The following is a 15702-nucleotide window of genomic DNA, read 5'->3' on the forward strand; positions in this document are numbered from 1 at the left end:
GGACCTTGCGGGCGCTGCAGGATTTCAGTCCTTCACGGCGTAGTGTGTTACCAATTGTTTTCTTGGTGACAATGGTCCCAGCTGCCTTGAGATCATTGACAAGATCCTCTCGTGTAGTTCTGGGCTGATTCCTCACCGTTCTCATGATCATTGCAACCCCACAAGGTGAGATCTTGCATGGAGCCCCAGGCTGAGGGATATTGACAGTTCTTTTGTGTTTCTTCCATTTGCGAATAATTGCACCAAATGTTGTCACCTTCTCACCAAGCTGCTTGGCGATGGTCTTGTAGCCCATTCAAGCCTTGTGTTGGTCTACAATCTTGTCCCTGACATCCTTGGAGAGCTCTTTGGTCTTGGCCATAGTGGAGAGTTTGGAATCTGATTGATTGCTTCTATGGACATGTGACTTTTTTACAGGTAACAAGCTGCGGTTAGGAGCACTCCCTTTAAGAGTGTGCTCCTAATCTCAGCTCGTTACCTGTATAAAAGACACCTGGGAGCCAGAAATCTTTCTGATTGAGAGGGGGTCAAATACTTATTTCCTCATTAAAATGCAAATCAATTTCTAACATTTTTGACATTTTTTGTTGTTATTCTGTCTCTCACTGTTCAAATAAACCTACCATTAAAATTATAGACTGATCCTTTCTTTATCAGTGGGCAAACATACAAAATCAGCAGGGGATCAAATACTTTTTTCCCCCCACTGTAGTCCTCCTGCCTATGTGATAATATGAAGCACATATTCAGACTAACTTCACGGTACAAGTTTGTAAAGGAAAAATAAGTTCCTAACTTAGTTTTCAAAACCTCCCACAATGACTCTCCCCATGTCTCATCCATTTAACTCCTGGCAGTAAATTTCTTGCTCAAAGCCATGAGCAGGCCTGTGGCTGTGATGTTTAGCCTCCTTGAAAAGCTGTCTGAAGACTCTGGCTGCACAGTAGTGTCTATTTTTTCATTTTGAGTGTTAACTATAACCTGGGTGTCCTCTTTAGCCTTGTCTACAATGCTTACTGCCACTAAATGTGCTTTGGTTCGGGCATCTTCAAAAACCTTTTTTCAGAGGGCTCTTTGTTGTTGTTGTTTTTACGTCGGAGGCAGAGGATGTTACTGTACATTCCATCCACTCTTTTGCTAGTTTAATCCATCCAGTCTTTTCTAGACCCAAGCTCCGTGCATTTCTTCATGTTGTACAGCCCAGCTTTGAATTTTGCATGACAAGCCAGGGGTTAATACGTTTGCTTGTTATTGAACTGAGCCTCCGTCCGGTGGATGCAAAAGTACATTTTGCTTCTGAAACAGGAGTGGAGAAATAGGATTCATTTCTTTCAGCATCTTGAGCAAATACGAATGCGCAGTTAGGGACCAGGCTGTAGAGGTTCTATCTTATCAGCATCATAAAAGCTGATAGTATTTCAACCATATAAAATATGCATCCAAGCTGAACTGAAATCATATCAGAAACATATTGTATCATTTTCACAGCTTTCTATTTCCTTACAACCGGTCAAACATTCTTTCCCTTTTTCCGGTCCCTAAAGGTCTTTACTCCATGAAGGAAGCAGAGATGACAGAGACAACTTTACAGATGTCAACTATATTGAAGCATTTATTTCATTCTAGCCATTTCTGACATTATTCTGGTGAACAAGGGTTTATTTAGTCTTCCAGGGCAACATATAGCCTAGAAGCTAAATGTATCTAATTATAGACAATGTGACTAACAAATTAAGGTCGGGAATAGGGGAGTCACCAGGCCACTAGCACACACACACTGCATGACAATGTGTGTGTATGCACTGTGAATAGGGAAACACACACACATGCATGCAAGCACACACCCACATGCAGGCTCATGTACACCGAATGCACACACATACACACACACACGAATACATAGAAATGTTCAAAAAGACAGTCACACTTGGATATAAGTACAAGACACAAACCAACAGAGGAAATTACTTGCATTGGCTTTATGCAACCTGATAAGGGAATGCAGACTAAAGCACTCCAAACGGTATTTACTTCAAACATAAAGGCAGAACATCACTGCAAACTGATGCAAAAGAAGAGTATTGGCAACAACTCCTACCTCCATCATATCTATCAACCACAGCAGTCTTTCCTGTGGGGTTGAAAAGGGAGGGGGGAGTCGGGGTTAAACGGAAGAAGTTCCTAGATAAATAAGTCTCTTTCATCTGTAGTGGAGGATTTAGGCCCTTTCCAACTCAGCAGGGACACAACGCTCTCATCCCTGGCTACGTCCCAAATGGCACTCTATTCCCTATTTAGTGCACTACTTTTGACCAGGATCCTTCGGGCTCTGGTCAGAAGTAGTGCGTTATATAGGGAAGAGAGTGGTATTTGGGATGTAGCCCCTCTGTCCTCCCAATCCCCTGTCCTTGCCCCATGCAGGGCTGATCATTCTGAGGAGCGTCATCGATAACGGCTCTATCCTCTATAACTCATCAAACAGGGACAACTTCCAAGAGGTCTGCTTCGAGGCATCAGTGACAACTGGGAAAGATGAATGACTCAGACTTTCACAGAAAGTCATACAGACAGGTAGGCAGATGAGAGAGAGAGAGAGAGAGGGAGAGAGACAGACAGACGGACAGACAGACAGACAGACAGAGGGTCCACTCCAACCCAGCCGTCCTACCCGTGCAGAGCTGAGGGTGGCGGAGGTCATGTAGCTGGCTGACGAGGAGGCCAGGGTATCTGGGTAGGAGACCATGGAGATGGAGTCAGAGTGGAGGGCAGCCGCACCGACACCCCCCTGCCGAGCCTCCAAAGCCTGGATCTCGCGGCGCAGCACCATCCCATCGAAACGCTCCAGATCCTGGGGAGTTACCAGGCCACGCACCTCTGATAGCAGGGCAAACTGAGAGGAGGGGTGGGGAAGGGGAGGGAGACAGGGTTCAATAGTTATATGGAGCTATAACAGGCATCAGTCTAAAACATGCATTAGGAGACTATGGGGAATGCAGAATGCAACTGAAGAACACAGTAAAGCACTTTGTGAATTGTAGAATTCAATACATTTGATAAATCATTGTTTTATATGAGATGGAGGGCTAGGGCATAGACAGAAAGACAAGCAGCTTTATAATATAATGGGTAAAAACAGAAGTCTGAACATCCACAAAAGCATTAACATAATCATCGAAAGTCTCACAAAACTTGTCATCCAAGTGATGGATGTACAGAGAAAAGGCAAGTAATCACCATGAGCATTAAGAAGTGAGAGAACACAAGAACCCAATACATAATGCACCTCACAACAACTAATGCACACACACACACACACACACACACACACACACACACACACACACACACACACACACACACACACACACACACACACACACACACACACACACACACACACACACACACACACACACACACACACACACACACACACACACACCACACATCCCCATACACATACTTTCACTCCTCACCTTGGCATGTGTGTTGAGCAGTTCAAACAGGGCCAAGACCAGCTGCTCCACCCCTATGTGTCCGTCTCGGTACTCCTCCATGTAGTAGCCCATGGTCTGCCTCTCAGTCTCCGTCAGCAGGTGGCGGGCCTGTTCCTCCAGCATGGCTCTGCTCTGGTTCACCAGGCTGGACAGGGTCACCTGGGAGCCAGCCATACCCTTATAGAACACCAGCTGGAGGGTGAGGGGGGGGAGAAGGAAGGGACAAGGGAAAGGGGGTAAGGAGGAGGGTTGAAAAAGCAAGAGGAAAATGGAAAATATTAGTGTGTGTGTGTGTGGAAGGAGGAGGGTCAGAAGGTGGTGAGAAGTTGGTGACACAGAGGTGAGGGGGGAGGAGTGTGTCAGGAAGGAAATTATAAATGAGAAACAAAGGGACAGAAAAAGAACAGAGAGAGAGAGAGAGAAATCATATGTACATGTACATGCCCATGCATTAGCCATTCCTCATCATTCATCCATCCAACCCACAGCTGGCATGGAGGGGCCAGAGTTCCTCACTCTAACACTGGCCCTAAGGCTCATGGCTCTCATCACAAACACAGAACCATGGCCCACTGTGTGACAGCCCTTTTCTGTGCCAGCTCAGCAAATCCAAACAATTCACAGAGTGATGGCATCACGGCACTTGAGAAACAGATGAGAATTGTACTCTGCTTTCACACACACACACACACATACACACACTCACACATAGCACACACCATACATGCACACACACACACACACACACACACAAGCGCTCTCTCCTCCCCTCACTCTTCCTTGCCCTCTCTTTTTCCCGCTCTGCGCTCCTCTCTTTCTTTCTCTCTTTATCTCCTCGCTAGCAGCTTTCCTTGAATTAGCTCCATATTTAAAGACACTTCAAAGTCACCAGCCGCAAGGCTGTTTAAGAGAGTAGGAGAAAAAGAGAGAGAGATAGAGAGGGAGAGAAGAGAGAGAAAGAGAGAGGTAAAGAAAGAGAAAGAGACAGAGAGAGGCGGTACGGAATGAAAGAGAACGACAGTAAGAAAGAAAGAGAGAGGAGAGAAGGAGAGAGAGAGGGGCACCACAACCTCCTCACCTCAGACTCCTCATCCTAAACTCTTAAACACTCTCATTAGTCTGTGTTAGCCATCAGGTCTGGGGAACGAGGTGTTGCAGCCTGCGCCAAACATAAGTCTCTACCCCAAGGTGAATCTGCACACTAATCAACTCTATACAGTACCTACAACATGCATTTAGATGAAGAATCCTAAGGACAAGGGCACATACCTGTATCCCAAATGACACCCTATTCCCAATAGAGCCTTGGTCAAAAGTAGTGCACTATATAGGAATAGGGTGTCATTTGAGACACTGTCTGACAGTATAGTTCAATACTACAAGGTGTAAGAAAAACCAATTCCCATATTGCCAATCCATGTGATAGTCGTTAGGACACTGCTGGTGCCAACGATAATTTAATTACTTAATTCAGATAAATTAATTACAGCACTAAAGTATGCTCTCTAGAGATTAGCTTCTGAGACCTGGGGTCTAGCCTGTAGCTCATGTTAAAATCTCTAAAAGTCTAGATCATTTAGCTATTTGATTTTGAATTTTCGGACCCCTGTAGGTATCCCTATCAAAAATGTATTATAAGGAATAAGGTTTGGAAGTTTCTGTCGCTGTCCGAAATCTAGGAGATTTTTATGGCACACGTATTTAACCCCCTTTTTTTTGTTGGCACAAAACTACCGTCTTACCTACATTCATTTTTTTAACCCGTACCAGGTTACCTTTAGAAGAGTCCAATGACACTTGTGGGGGTCGTAGCATGTTTGTGAGAGTCTCATCTTTTCATAGCGTGGTTATATTAGTTAGTAGGCCAAACCGTTCGGACAGTACAAATGTTTTCATGAGAAGACAAATTTTCGGGATGTCTCCTGGTCTGACAAACACCGCTGTAGCTCTGCCACTTTCCTCCGCAAATGCAGAAGGTCGACATAGGCAGATGTGGTGGGTTGAGACGCAGCCCATGCAAAAAGATATCTTTAACTTAAACTGCCATTTTGTTATGAGGATTTTTTTATGATGTTAATTAGATAGACACATGGGCGAGTCAATAGAGTCTTATTTAAACTCAACCATTACAATGGCAAGCGTGCTGCTGGATTCTGTCTGTGCCTGCATCTTAAATGGGACACAGACTGGGACACAGACTGGGTCTTTGGCAATTCTCTGTGTGCACTCTGCCAGATAAGATGACTGTACACTTTATCAAAGGTACCAACTACAAGCACCACTGACCACATTCCAATCAATACACAGAGAAAGGGATAGGACCAAAACAAAACAAGACAATACAAAGAGATGGACACCACACAAGACAAGAGCGATATGCTCTCATCTCCTCACTGCTTACAGGTCAAATGCACACCACACTGCACTGTCTGGCACTCTGTTGTAAATCAATGTTAAAGATCAATGTAGATCAATCCACTTTGATAGTAGGATCAAAATTCTTATATACTAAAACTTCATGACACTTCTACTAAAAGTACTGGATGGGGGAAAGCAATATACCGGTAGTGGAGTCCTGTGTCCACCAAATTAATTTGATCTTTCGCCTTGCAGATCAGTGAGAACTAAGAAATGGACTTAGAAAAAAGGGTTCCAAACGGGTTCTTCGGCTGTCCCCATAGGAGAATCCTTTTTGGTTCCAGGTAGAACCCTTTTTGTATCCTCTGGGCAAAGGGTTCTACATGGAACCCAATAGGGTTCTACCTGGAACCAAAAAGGGTTATTCAAAGGGTTCGCCTATGGGGACAGCCGAAGAACCCTTTTAGGTTCTAGATTTCACCTTTTTTTCTAAAAGTTTAAGATTAGAACACGGGAATGATGCATCATTAGGAAACCAGTGTGAAGGATGCATCATTAGCCGGAAGGTGTCACCTTCCGGAGACACCTGAAACCCCACCTCTTTAAGGAATACCTGGGATAGGATTAAGTAATCCTTCTAACCCCCCCCCCCAAAAAAAAGATATAGATGTACTATTGTAAAGTGGTTGTTCCACTGGATATCATAAGGTGAATGCACCAATTTGTAAGTCGCTCTGGATAAGAGCGTCTGCTAAATGACGTAAATGTAAATGTAAATTAGGAACCAGTGTGAAGGATGCATCATTTGGAAACCAGTGTGCTTGGTGTATTTTTCTGCCTGTCCTAGCCTAGCCACTAGCCAGTCTGTCACAGTACGAAGTGTGTGAGGGCACACACAGCCACCACCCTACCACCAGTCCCCAGTGACTATTACAAATCTCCCTGTTTCCCCCTCTCTCTCTCTTTCTCTGTTTTTAGAGAAAAGGATAACATTATCTTCCACAGGGGAAAGAAAACAAGACAAGGCCGCAGCTCAGGTACCGAGAAAGACAGAGGTGGAGGATGAGGAGGAAGAGCAGTGGAGTGATTTCACCAGCGTAAGAAAGATGGCTGTGCAAAGGGAGGAAAAATCGATTTCACATGAGGTGGGCAAGATTGGTTGTGAGTGACCTTGGAAGACCTATATCCAGGTATTAAACCCATCCCCACAGAGAGTGGGACCCAGCAGACACGTATGTAGTGGAATGGCATCAGGCCCGGGGAAACATATTCCTTGGTCTATCCCCGTTAAACCACACTATATATTTCCACCTCTTCCAATTTCACCAAATGTCAATGAGAAGCCCAAACAGTTGATGTACAGTAAAAGCCTCTGAAAATGTTTTTTTTATGTTTATTGCGGCTGACAGTCTACAGCTAGAGCTAGGCAGTTATCACACTCATAACACCAGGCATTTTAGCTGGTATGAGGCCATTAGTGGATTGATTGACATCCATCTTTCCCACAGCATGCTGCCTGCTGATTGAATCACATTACCAGACCGCAATGCTCCTTAATCAGATGGAGAAATTAATGAACAATAGTTTCATAACAATAACCATCAAGCTAATGTACTGGACTGGAGCGTCTCGGACCGTCTGCTAAACCATGCAGAAGCAAACTCTGTCTGCATCCCAAGTGGCACCCTATTCCTTATGTAGAACACTACTTTTGATCAGGGGCCATAGGGCTCTGGTCAAAAGTAGTGCACTATTTAGTGAATAAGGTGTTATTTGGAACACATTCCATCTCACTCTTCATCCACCTACACACATCACTGACCACCACAGACAGCCTGGTCTCATAGACTAGACGTAACATTGTAAATGTACATTTGGTATGCTCGTATTAGTATGATATGTACTATTTGGTATGGTTACAAAAGACAGATGGTTACTTATGGCAAAAATGTAGGGTGGTTAGTCGGGGTGGATGGGTAGGCATATAACGCAAACATCTAGCAGCCCAAAGGTTGCGCATTCAAATCTCATCACGGACAACTTTAGCATTTTAGCTAATTAGTTACTTTGCACCTACTTACTACATTTGAGCTACTTTGCTAAAAAAGACAAATTATATTGTCACATACACTGGATAGGTGCAGTGAAAAGGTAGCCATAGTGGTAGAGTGCTCCTGGAGCAAATGAGGGTTAAGTGCCTTGCTCAAGGGCACACCAGCAGATTTTTCACCTTGTTGGCTTGGGTATTCAAAACAGTGACCTTTTGGTTACAGGCCAAACGCCCTTCCCCTAACCCTAACCTTAACCCTTTAACCTTTACCCTAACCTTAACCTATAACCCTAACCTCTAGCCTAGCTAACATTAGCCACCTAGCTAATGTTAGCCACAACAAATTGAATTCTTAACATACAGTAGCAAATGTATAATGTGGCCAGGATGTACTTTTACTATGTTACGTCTACCCTTGAGTCTGGGTTGCCACAGAAGTAAATCGACCTCCAGCTTTCAACAATTAAGCCATAGATTCAACTTCATCAGAGGGATGAGCTCTTACCTAGCTATATACAGAGGCAACTTATTTGTGTGACTGTCTGTGGAGGAGCAGTGAGGGAAAAAGCCATCAGAGGCTGGAGCCCCTGGAGCCACACAATGTTTACATCCTGGTACTAAACACACAGGGACTTGTGACAGCTATTGAATCCTGGGGGATGGTTGGGGGGGGGGGGTGTGTGTGTCCCACTATTCCATGAAAATGGAACAATCCATTGAGCCCTCCTATCCACTGATTGTGTGAGGTTCTCCGATCGATGGAAACGGAGAGAAAAGCGTTTAAATGTGTATCCACCTCTATAATCTCATTGTGAAACCAGATTTATTTGTTATTCTTTAGACAAGGTTTCTTTGGGGGGAAAGCTATTAGCCAATAATAGCCCTGTCAAAATCAATTAGAGTCTATGCATAGCCACTGATTGGGCTATCTCTTCCATTCACCATTAAAATGAAAGCAATCTTATGCTAGATCCTTTGCTATGAGACGTTTGTTGTGCTGAACACATACATTTTTACTCGATGTCATGGTGCAAGTGGGGTCACGTCACAAACTATTCCATTCTGCCGTGCGACCAACTCTTAATTAATTAGCTTATCGGCCCATTCTGGCCTTTGGCTGTAATTAAAAGAGTATGACTACTGTGATGGACTTAAATCAAAATGAAGGACAGAGAATGGCTAGCAGCGGGGTCTTGTTAAATATCATCATCTGGCCGTATCTTCACAGCTGAAATGAGTTGGGAGCTGAGAACAATTGATACTGTGCGAGTGTTCCTCTCTGTTCATATTGAAAATTTTTGAAGCTGTTGCACAGTGTATTAAGAGCGCCTTCCCAGCTGACTCGGCCAACAGCTCTCAGTCTGCAGCTCTATTCTGCCTTGCATCTTTTACAGCCAGCTCTGGGGCTTGGCAGCTCACTTGAGTAAACTTTGAAGACTTTTTGAAACTCTTCCTTCGCCAGAATTGCTACTAACTCTCCTTTTTTTCTCTTTCTCTCCTTCCCTCTCTCTCCCTCTCCCCCCTCTCTCTGTGGAGAGTTCCCTGTTTTTGTTTACTTCAAAAGCTCATTGTGTTTCCTTTTAAGAGAGTCAACTGATAAGAAGCCTATTTTATGACGTTTCCACTGGATCAAAGCATTACATTTTTGGTGGTTATCGAAAGGAAGATACATTTTGCAAATGTATAAAATAAAAAAAACTGAAACATCACATTTACATAAGCATTCAGACCCTTTACTCAGTACTTTGTTGAAGCACCTCTGGCAGCTATAACAGGCTTGAGTCTTCTTGGGTATGACGCTACAATCTTGACACACTTGTATTAGGGGAGTTTCTCCCATTCTTCTCTGCAGATCCTCTCAATCTCTGTCAGGTTGGATGTGGAGTATCGCTGCACAGCTATCTCCAGACATGTACAATCGGGTTCAAGTCTGGGCTCTGGCTAGGCCACTCTAGGACTTTCAGAGACGTGCCCTTCTCCCCCGATTGCTCAGTTTGGCCAGGATGCCAGTCTTGGTGGTTCCAAACTTCTTCCATTTAAGAATGATGGAGGCCACTGTGTTCTTGGGGACCTTCAATGCTGCAGATATGTTTTGGTACCCTTCCCAGATCTGTGTCTCGACACAATCCTGTCTCAGAGCTCTACGGACAATTCTTTTGAACTCATGGCTTGGTTTTTGCTCTGACATGCACTGTCATTTGTGAGACCTTATATAGACAGGTGTGTGCCTCGGCCATGGAAGCCGCACACACGCCTAAGATCACCATGCATAATGCCAAGCTTCAGCTGGAGTGGTGTAAAGCTTGGCGACATTTGAGTCTAGAGCAGTGGAAACGCATTCTCTGGACAGCTGGTGAAGCTGGCAGTCCGACGGACGAATCTGGGTTTGGCGGATGCCCGGAAAACGCTACCTGCCCCAATACATAGTGTCAACTGTAAAGTTTGCTGGAGGAGGAACAATTGTCTGGGGCTTTTTTTCATGGTTCAGGCTAGGCCTCTTATTTCCAGTGAAGGGAAATCTTAATGCTACAGCATACAATGACATTCGAGACGATTCTGTGCTTCCAACTTTGTGGCAACAGTTTGGGGAAGGCCTTTCCTGTTTCAGCATGACAATGCCCCCGTGCACAAAGCGAAGTCCATAAAGAAATGGTTTGTCAAGATCATTGTGGATGAACTTGACTGGTCTGCACAGAGCCCTGACCTCAACCCCATCGAACACCTTTGAGATGAATTGGAACGCAGACTGTAAGCCAGGCCTAATCGCCCAACATCAGTACTCGACCTCACTAATGCTCTTGTGGCTGAATGGAAGCAAGTCCCCGCATGTTCCAACACCTAGAGTAGTGGAAAGCCTTCACAGAAGAGTGGAGGCTGTTACAGCTGCAAAGGAGGAGACCAACTCCATATTAATGCCCATGATTTTGGAATAAGATGTTCGACGAGCAGGTGTCCACATACTTTTGGTCATGTAGTGTATTTATTCTAGGCCTTGCCAGTTTAAATTCCATCTAACTTTTAAAATAAAATAAATGGATTGCTCTCCAACTTTATTTGGAATGGAAATACCTCAAGAATCTAATTGACTCTTTAACACTTCCCCTATAAAGATGGAGGTGTTGGACTACCTCATATGAAGATGTATTACTGGCTGCAAAACTGCATTCACTTTAACATTGGACAGCAGACTATCCTTGTGCATCGAGGAATATCAAAGCCAGAAATGTAACACCTTATGATACCTTATGATCTCAAATATATTCACTACTTCGGGTCCAAGGTGTTGAGTTACAGAACAGACAATCCAATGATTCTCAATTACATTAATATTTGGGAAAATGTACATCAATTCATGAGGTGGAAAAAACTATTATCGCACCCCTATTTGGAATAACCCCATCTTACCTCCAAGTCCTGGTTCCAAAGTGGCAGCATGAATTTTGAGGACATGTACTATGATGGCTCTCTACTGTCGTTCAATCAACTACAAGAAAGATTTGGATTATCCAAGGCCGATTTCTTTAAGTTCTTACAACTCAGAAATTCAATCATATTCCATCGCTTCAACAGAATCTAAATGAATTAAAGGCATCTAGCATAGAACAAATACTGAAAGTGTCACAAGTGTCGTTGTAGGTAGACCAAAATGCAGCGGGTATATTTATCATCTTCTTTTATTGAAGGAAAACCAAAACACTTACACAAAACAAACGACGAAAACAGTCCCGTCAGGTGCTCAGACTAAACAGGAAACAACCACCCACAAACACAAGTGAAAACACACACAACTAGATAACAACAAACAGCTGCCTCTGATTGGAGGTCATTGACAGAACTAACATAGACATAGAAAAACTAGAAAAACCCCATAGAAATAGAAAACATAGAACATAAACCAAAAACCCCAAAACACACTAAACAAACACCCCCTGCTACAGCCTGACCAAACTACAATAACAAACAACCCCTTTTACTGGTCAGGACGTGACAGTACCCCCCCCCCCCCCAAAGGTGCAGACCCTGGATGCACTGCAACACAAAAAACCCCACAAAAATAACCCTTAAAGGGAGGGTGGCCACCGTCACCGACGGCTCCCATGCTACACCCCCCCCCCTCCCTAATCCTCCAACTACGGAGGTGGCTCAGGCTCTGGCCTTAGTCCCCATTCTAATCTGCCCACCCCGCTGAAGGCTCAGGGCTGTAGACCATGGCTGAAGGCTCTGAGCTGAGGTGCGTCGCTGGAGACCTCGGGCTGAGGTGCGTCGCTGGAAACCTCGAGCTGAGGTGCGTCGCTGGAAACCTCGGGCTGAGGTGCGTCGCTGGAGACTCAGGGCTGAGGAGCGTCTCTGGAGACTCAGGGCTGAGGAGCGTCTCTGGAGACTCAGGGCTGAGGAGCGTCTCTGGAGACTCAGGGCTGAGGAGCGTCTCTGGAGACTCAGGGCTGAGGAGCGTCTCTGGAGACTCAGGGCTGAGGAGCGTCTCTGGAGACTCAGGGCTGAGGAGCGTCTCTGGAGACTCAGGGCTGAGGAGCGTCTCTGGAGACTCAGGGCTGAGGAACGTCTCTGCAGGCTCCGGAGGCTGTGGGCCGTCTCTGCAGGCTCCGGACTGCGGGCCGTCTCTGCAGGCTCCGGACTGTGGGCCGTCTCTGCAGGCTCCGGACTGTGGGCCGTCTCTGCAGGCTCCGGACTGTGGGCCGTCTCTGCAGGCTCCGGACTGTGGGCCGTCTCTGCAGGCTCCGGATTGTGGGCCGTCTCTGCAGGCTCCGGACGTCTCTGCAGGCTCCGGACTGTGGGACGTTGCCGGAAGCACTGGACGGGGAACTGTCGCCGGAAGCTCTGGACGGGGCACTGTCGCCGGGAGCTCTGGACGGGGCACTGTCGCTGGAGACTCAGGGCTGAGGAGCGTCTCTGGAGACTCAGGGCTGAGGAGCGTCTCTGGAGACTCAGGGCTGAGGAACGTCTCTGCAGGCTCCGGAGGCTGTGGGCCGTCTCTGCAGGCTCCGGACTGCGGGCCGTCTCTGCAGGCTCCGGACTGTGGGCCGTCTCTGCAGGCTCCGGACTGTGGGCCGTCTCTGCAGGCTCCGGACTGTGGGCCGTCTCTGCAGGCTCCGGACTGTGGGCCGTCTCTGCAGGCTCCGGATTGTGGGCCGTCTCTGCAGGCTCCGGACGTCTCTGCAGGCTCCGGACTGTGGGACGTTGCCGGAAGCACTGGACGGGGAACTGTCGCCGGAAGCTCTGGACGGGGCACTGTCGCCGGGAGCTCTGGACGGGGCACTGTCGCCGGAAGCTCTGGACGGGGCACTGTCGCCGGTAGTTCTGGATGGGGCACTGTCGCCGGAAGCTCTGGACGGGGACTGCGCACTGTAGGCCTGATGCGTGGGGCTGGCTTTGGAGGCGCCAGAGTAGTGACACGCACCACAGGGCTAGTGCGAGGAGCAGGAACAGGACGTACTGGACTGGGCAGGCGCACTGGAGGTCTGGAGCGCACAGCCTGCACAACCTGTCCTGGCTGGATTGTCACTGTAGCCCTGCACGGGCAGAGTGCTGGCACAGGGCGAACTGGGCTGTGCTGAGGCATGATGGCTGCCGTGCATAGAGCAGGCGCAGAGTAGCCTGGGCTTAGGAGATGCACTGGTGGCCAGATGTACTGAGCAGGCATACTCCTTCCTGGCTGGATGCCCACTCTAGCACGGCACTTGCGGGGTGCTGGTATCGACCGCACCGGACTATGCATGTGGATGGGCGAGACCGTGTACACTTCCGCATAGCACGGTGCTGTCCACGCCAAACGCTCCCCATAATAAGCACGGGGAGTTGGCTTAGGGCTCACCCTTGGCCCAGCCAAACTACCCGTGTGCCCCCCCAAAAAATGTTTTGTGGCTGCCTCCTCTCCTCCTGAAATGGAGGATGTAAGGCCTCATACCTCCATCGCTCTGCCTTTGCTGCCTCCAGCTCCTCCTTTGGGCGCTGGTACCCCCCAGCCTAGCTCCATGGACCCTTACCGTCGAGGATCTTCTCCCATGTCCATGACTCCAAATAGCTCCTCTGTTGCTCCTTCCTCCGCTGCTTGGTCCTTCTTTGGTGGGTGGTTCTGTCACAAGCGTCGTTGTAGGTAGACCAAAATGCAGCGGGTATATTTATCATCTTTTATTGAAGGAAAACCAAAACACTTACACAAAACAAATGATGAAAATAGTCCCGTCAGGTGCTCAGACTAAACAGGAAACAACCACCCACAAACACAAGTGAAAACACACACAACTAAATATGGCCTCCAATCAGAGAATAACAACAAACAGATGCCTCTGATTGGAGGTCATTGACAAAACTAACATAGACATAGAACAACTAGAAAAAACCCATAGAAATAGAAAACATAGAACATAAACCAAAAACCCAGAAATACACTAAACAAACACCCCCTGCCACGCCCTGACCAAACTACAATAACAACCCCCTTTTACTGGTCAGGACGTGACAGAAAGAAGCTGCTACACCAAAGAAGTTAATTGCCAAGTTATATCAAGGGCTGATTGAAAGTACCTGATAGTTCAGAACCTATGAGGAAAAGATAGGAAACATATCTAAAGGAAGAAATTCTTCTCTAAAGGAGAACCATTGGTCACAGATATGTGAAAAATGTTTATACCTGCTCCTACAACCTAAACTACTGCGATTTAAGATAATTCATAGGACTTACTACACTCCTGTCAGAATGCATGTAATACTTATTTGACAGAATTTGGAAACCATACAGTATGTGGACCATCTCAAAGAATGTATACTGTATGATTGTGACCAAGTTCGGGCATGTTATTGTATGTGCTGTATAGTATATATGTCTGGTTTCTGTGTTTTATTGTTTCTGTTTGTGAATGTCAGTTTACTTTGGATACATTTTTTTTATTTTTTTTTAAGAATTATTGTTTTATAAACCAATCCAGTAATCCTCACAAAATATAATCAGGTTGATGAGTATTTAGTTTGGATTGTTTATAGGGATCTAGGATATCAAAGGAAATACATCCAGTGATGCCTTTTTCAAGAGATAGTAGGTATCTCCTCTCCTCTCCTCTCCTCTCCTCTTCTCTTCTCTTCTGTTCTCCTCTCTTTTCCTTCTTCTAAGCGATTATAAAGGACTGTCCTGTCCCAGTATCTGGCTGCTCATGCAGGGTATCACTTTTATGGAAGGATCTTTTTTGTGCATATTAACATAAAGGGATTGCACAGCAGCTCATAAAGCTCATTCATCCGCTAAGTCACCTTGTGAAGGAACGTGTTCGTCCTACAAGATCACTCTGGCACAAGCACCCGTGTGCGCACACACATATACACACACACACCCAATTCAGTCCCATTCAAAATCCTATTTTAGCTAACCCCTAAACCTAACCTGTAACCTTGCCCTAAACCACACACACACACACACACACACACACACACACACACACACACACACACACACACACACACACAATTTGGGGCTAAAGACACATAGTTCTCTACAAAGATAGCTGTACAAGAGCTCTACATGGTGAGATGACTGACTTTGTACACACAAGGATTGTGTCATGCTTTATCAGTGTCGACACAGTAACACCATTTTGGAAGTCTACCCAATGCCCCGCTCCTCTACATCTCCCTGTGGACCCAAAGACACGACCTAGCTATGTCAATGGCGAGGAGCAGCACTTCAAGAGATGTGTAATCGATGGTGATCTCTACCTGTCTCTTCCTCCCCTCTTCTTTCCTTGCTGTCCTTCTTTTTGGCAGATTTTGTCTCTCCCAACTCTCCAC

The 15702-nt window shown here is 46.2% G+C and overlaps 1 protein-coding gene across 1 annotated transcript in view; it reads right to left on the reverse strand.

Moving 5' to 3' along the window:
- LOC115160285 (whirlin-like) overlaps window positions 1-15702 on the reverse strand; it is a 169109-nt gene that overhangs the window by 37068 nt on the left and 116339 nt on the right. Inside the window, exons 6-7 of the mRNA XM_029710646.1 lie at window positions 3477-3689; window positions 2669-2890 (exon numbers count right to left, since the gene is read on the reverse strand). Of these exons, the coding sequence (XP_029566506.1) occupies window positions 2669-2890; window positions 3477-3689 (435 nt within the window). The remainder of the gene's footprint in view (window positions 1-2668; window positions 2891-3476; window positions 3690-15702) is intronic.

This window comes from Salmo trutta, chromosome 23, assembly GCF_901001165.1.
Source record: "Salmo trutta chromosome 23, fSalTru1.1, whole genome shotgun sequence".
Taxonomy (NCBI): domain Eukaryota; kingdom Metazoa; phylum Chordata; class Actinopteri; order Salmoniformes; family Salmonidae; genus Salmo; species Salmo trutta.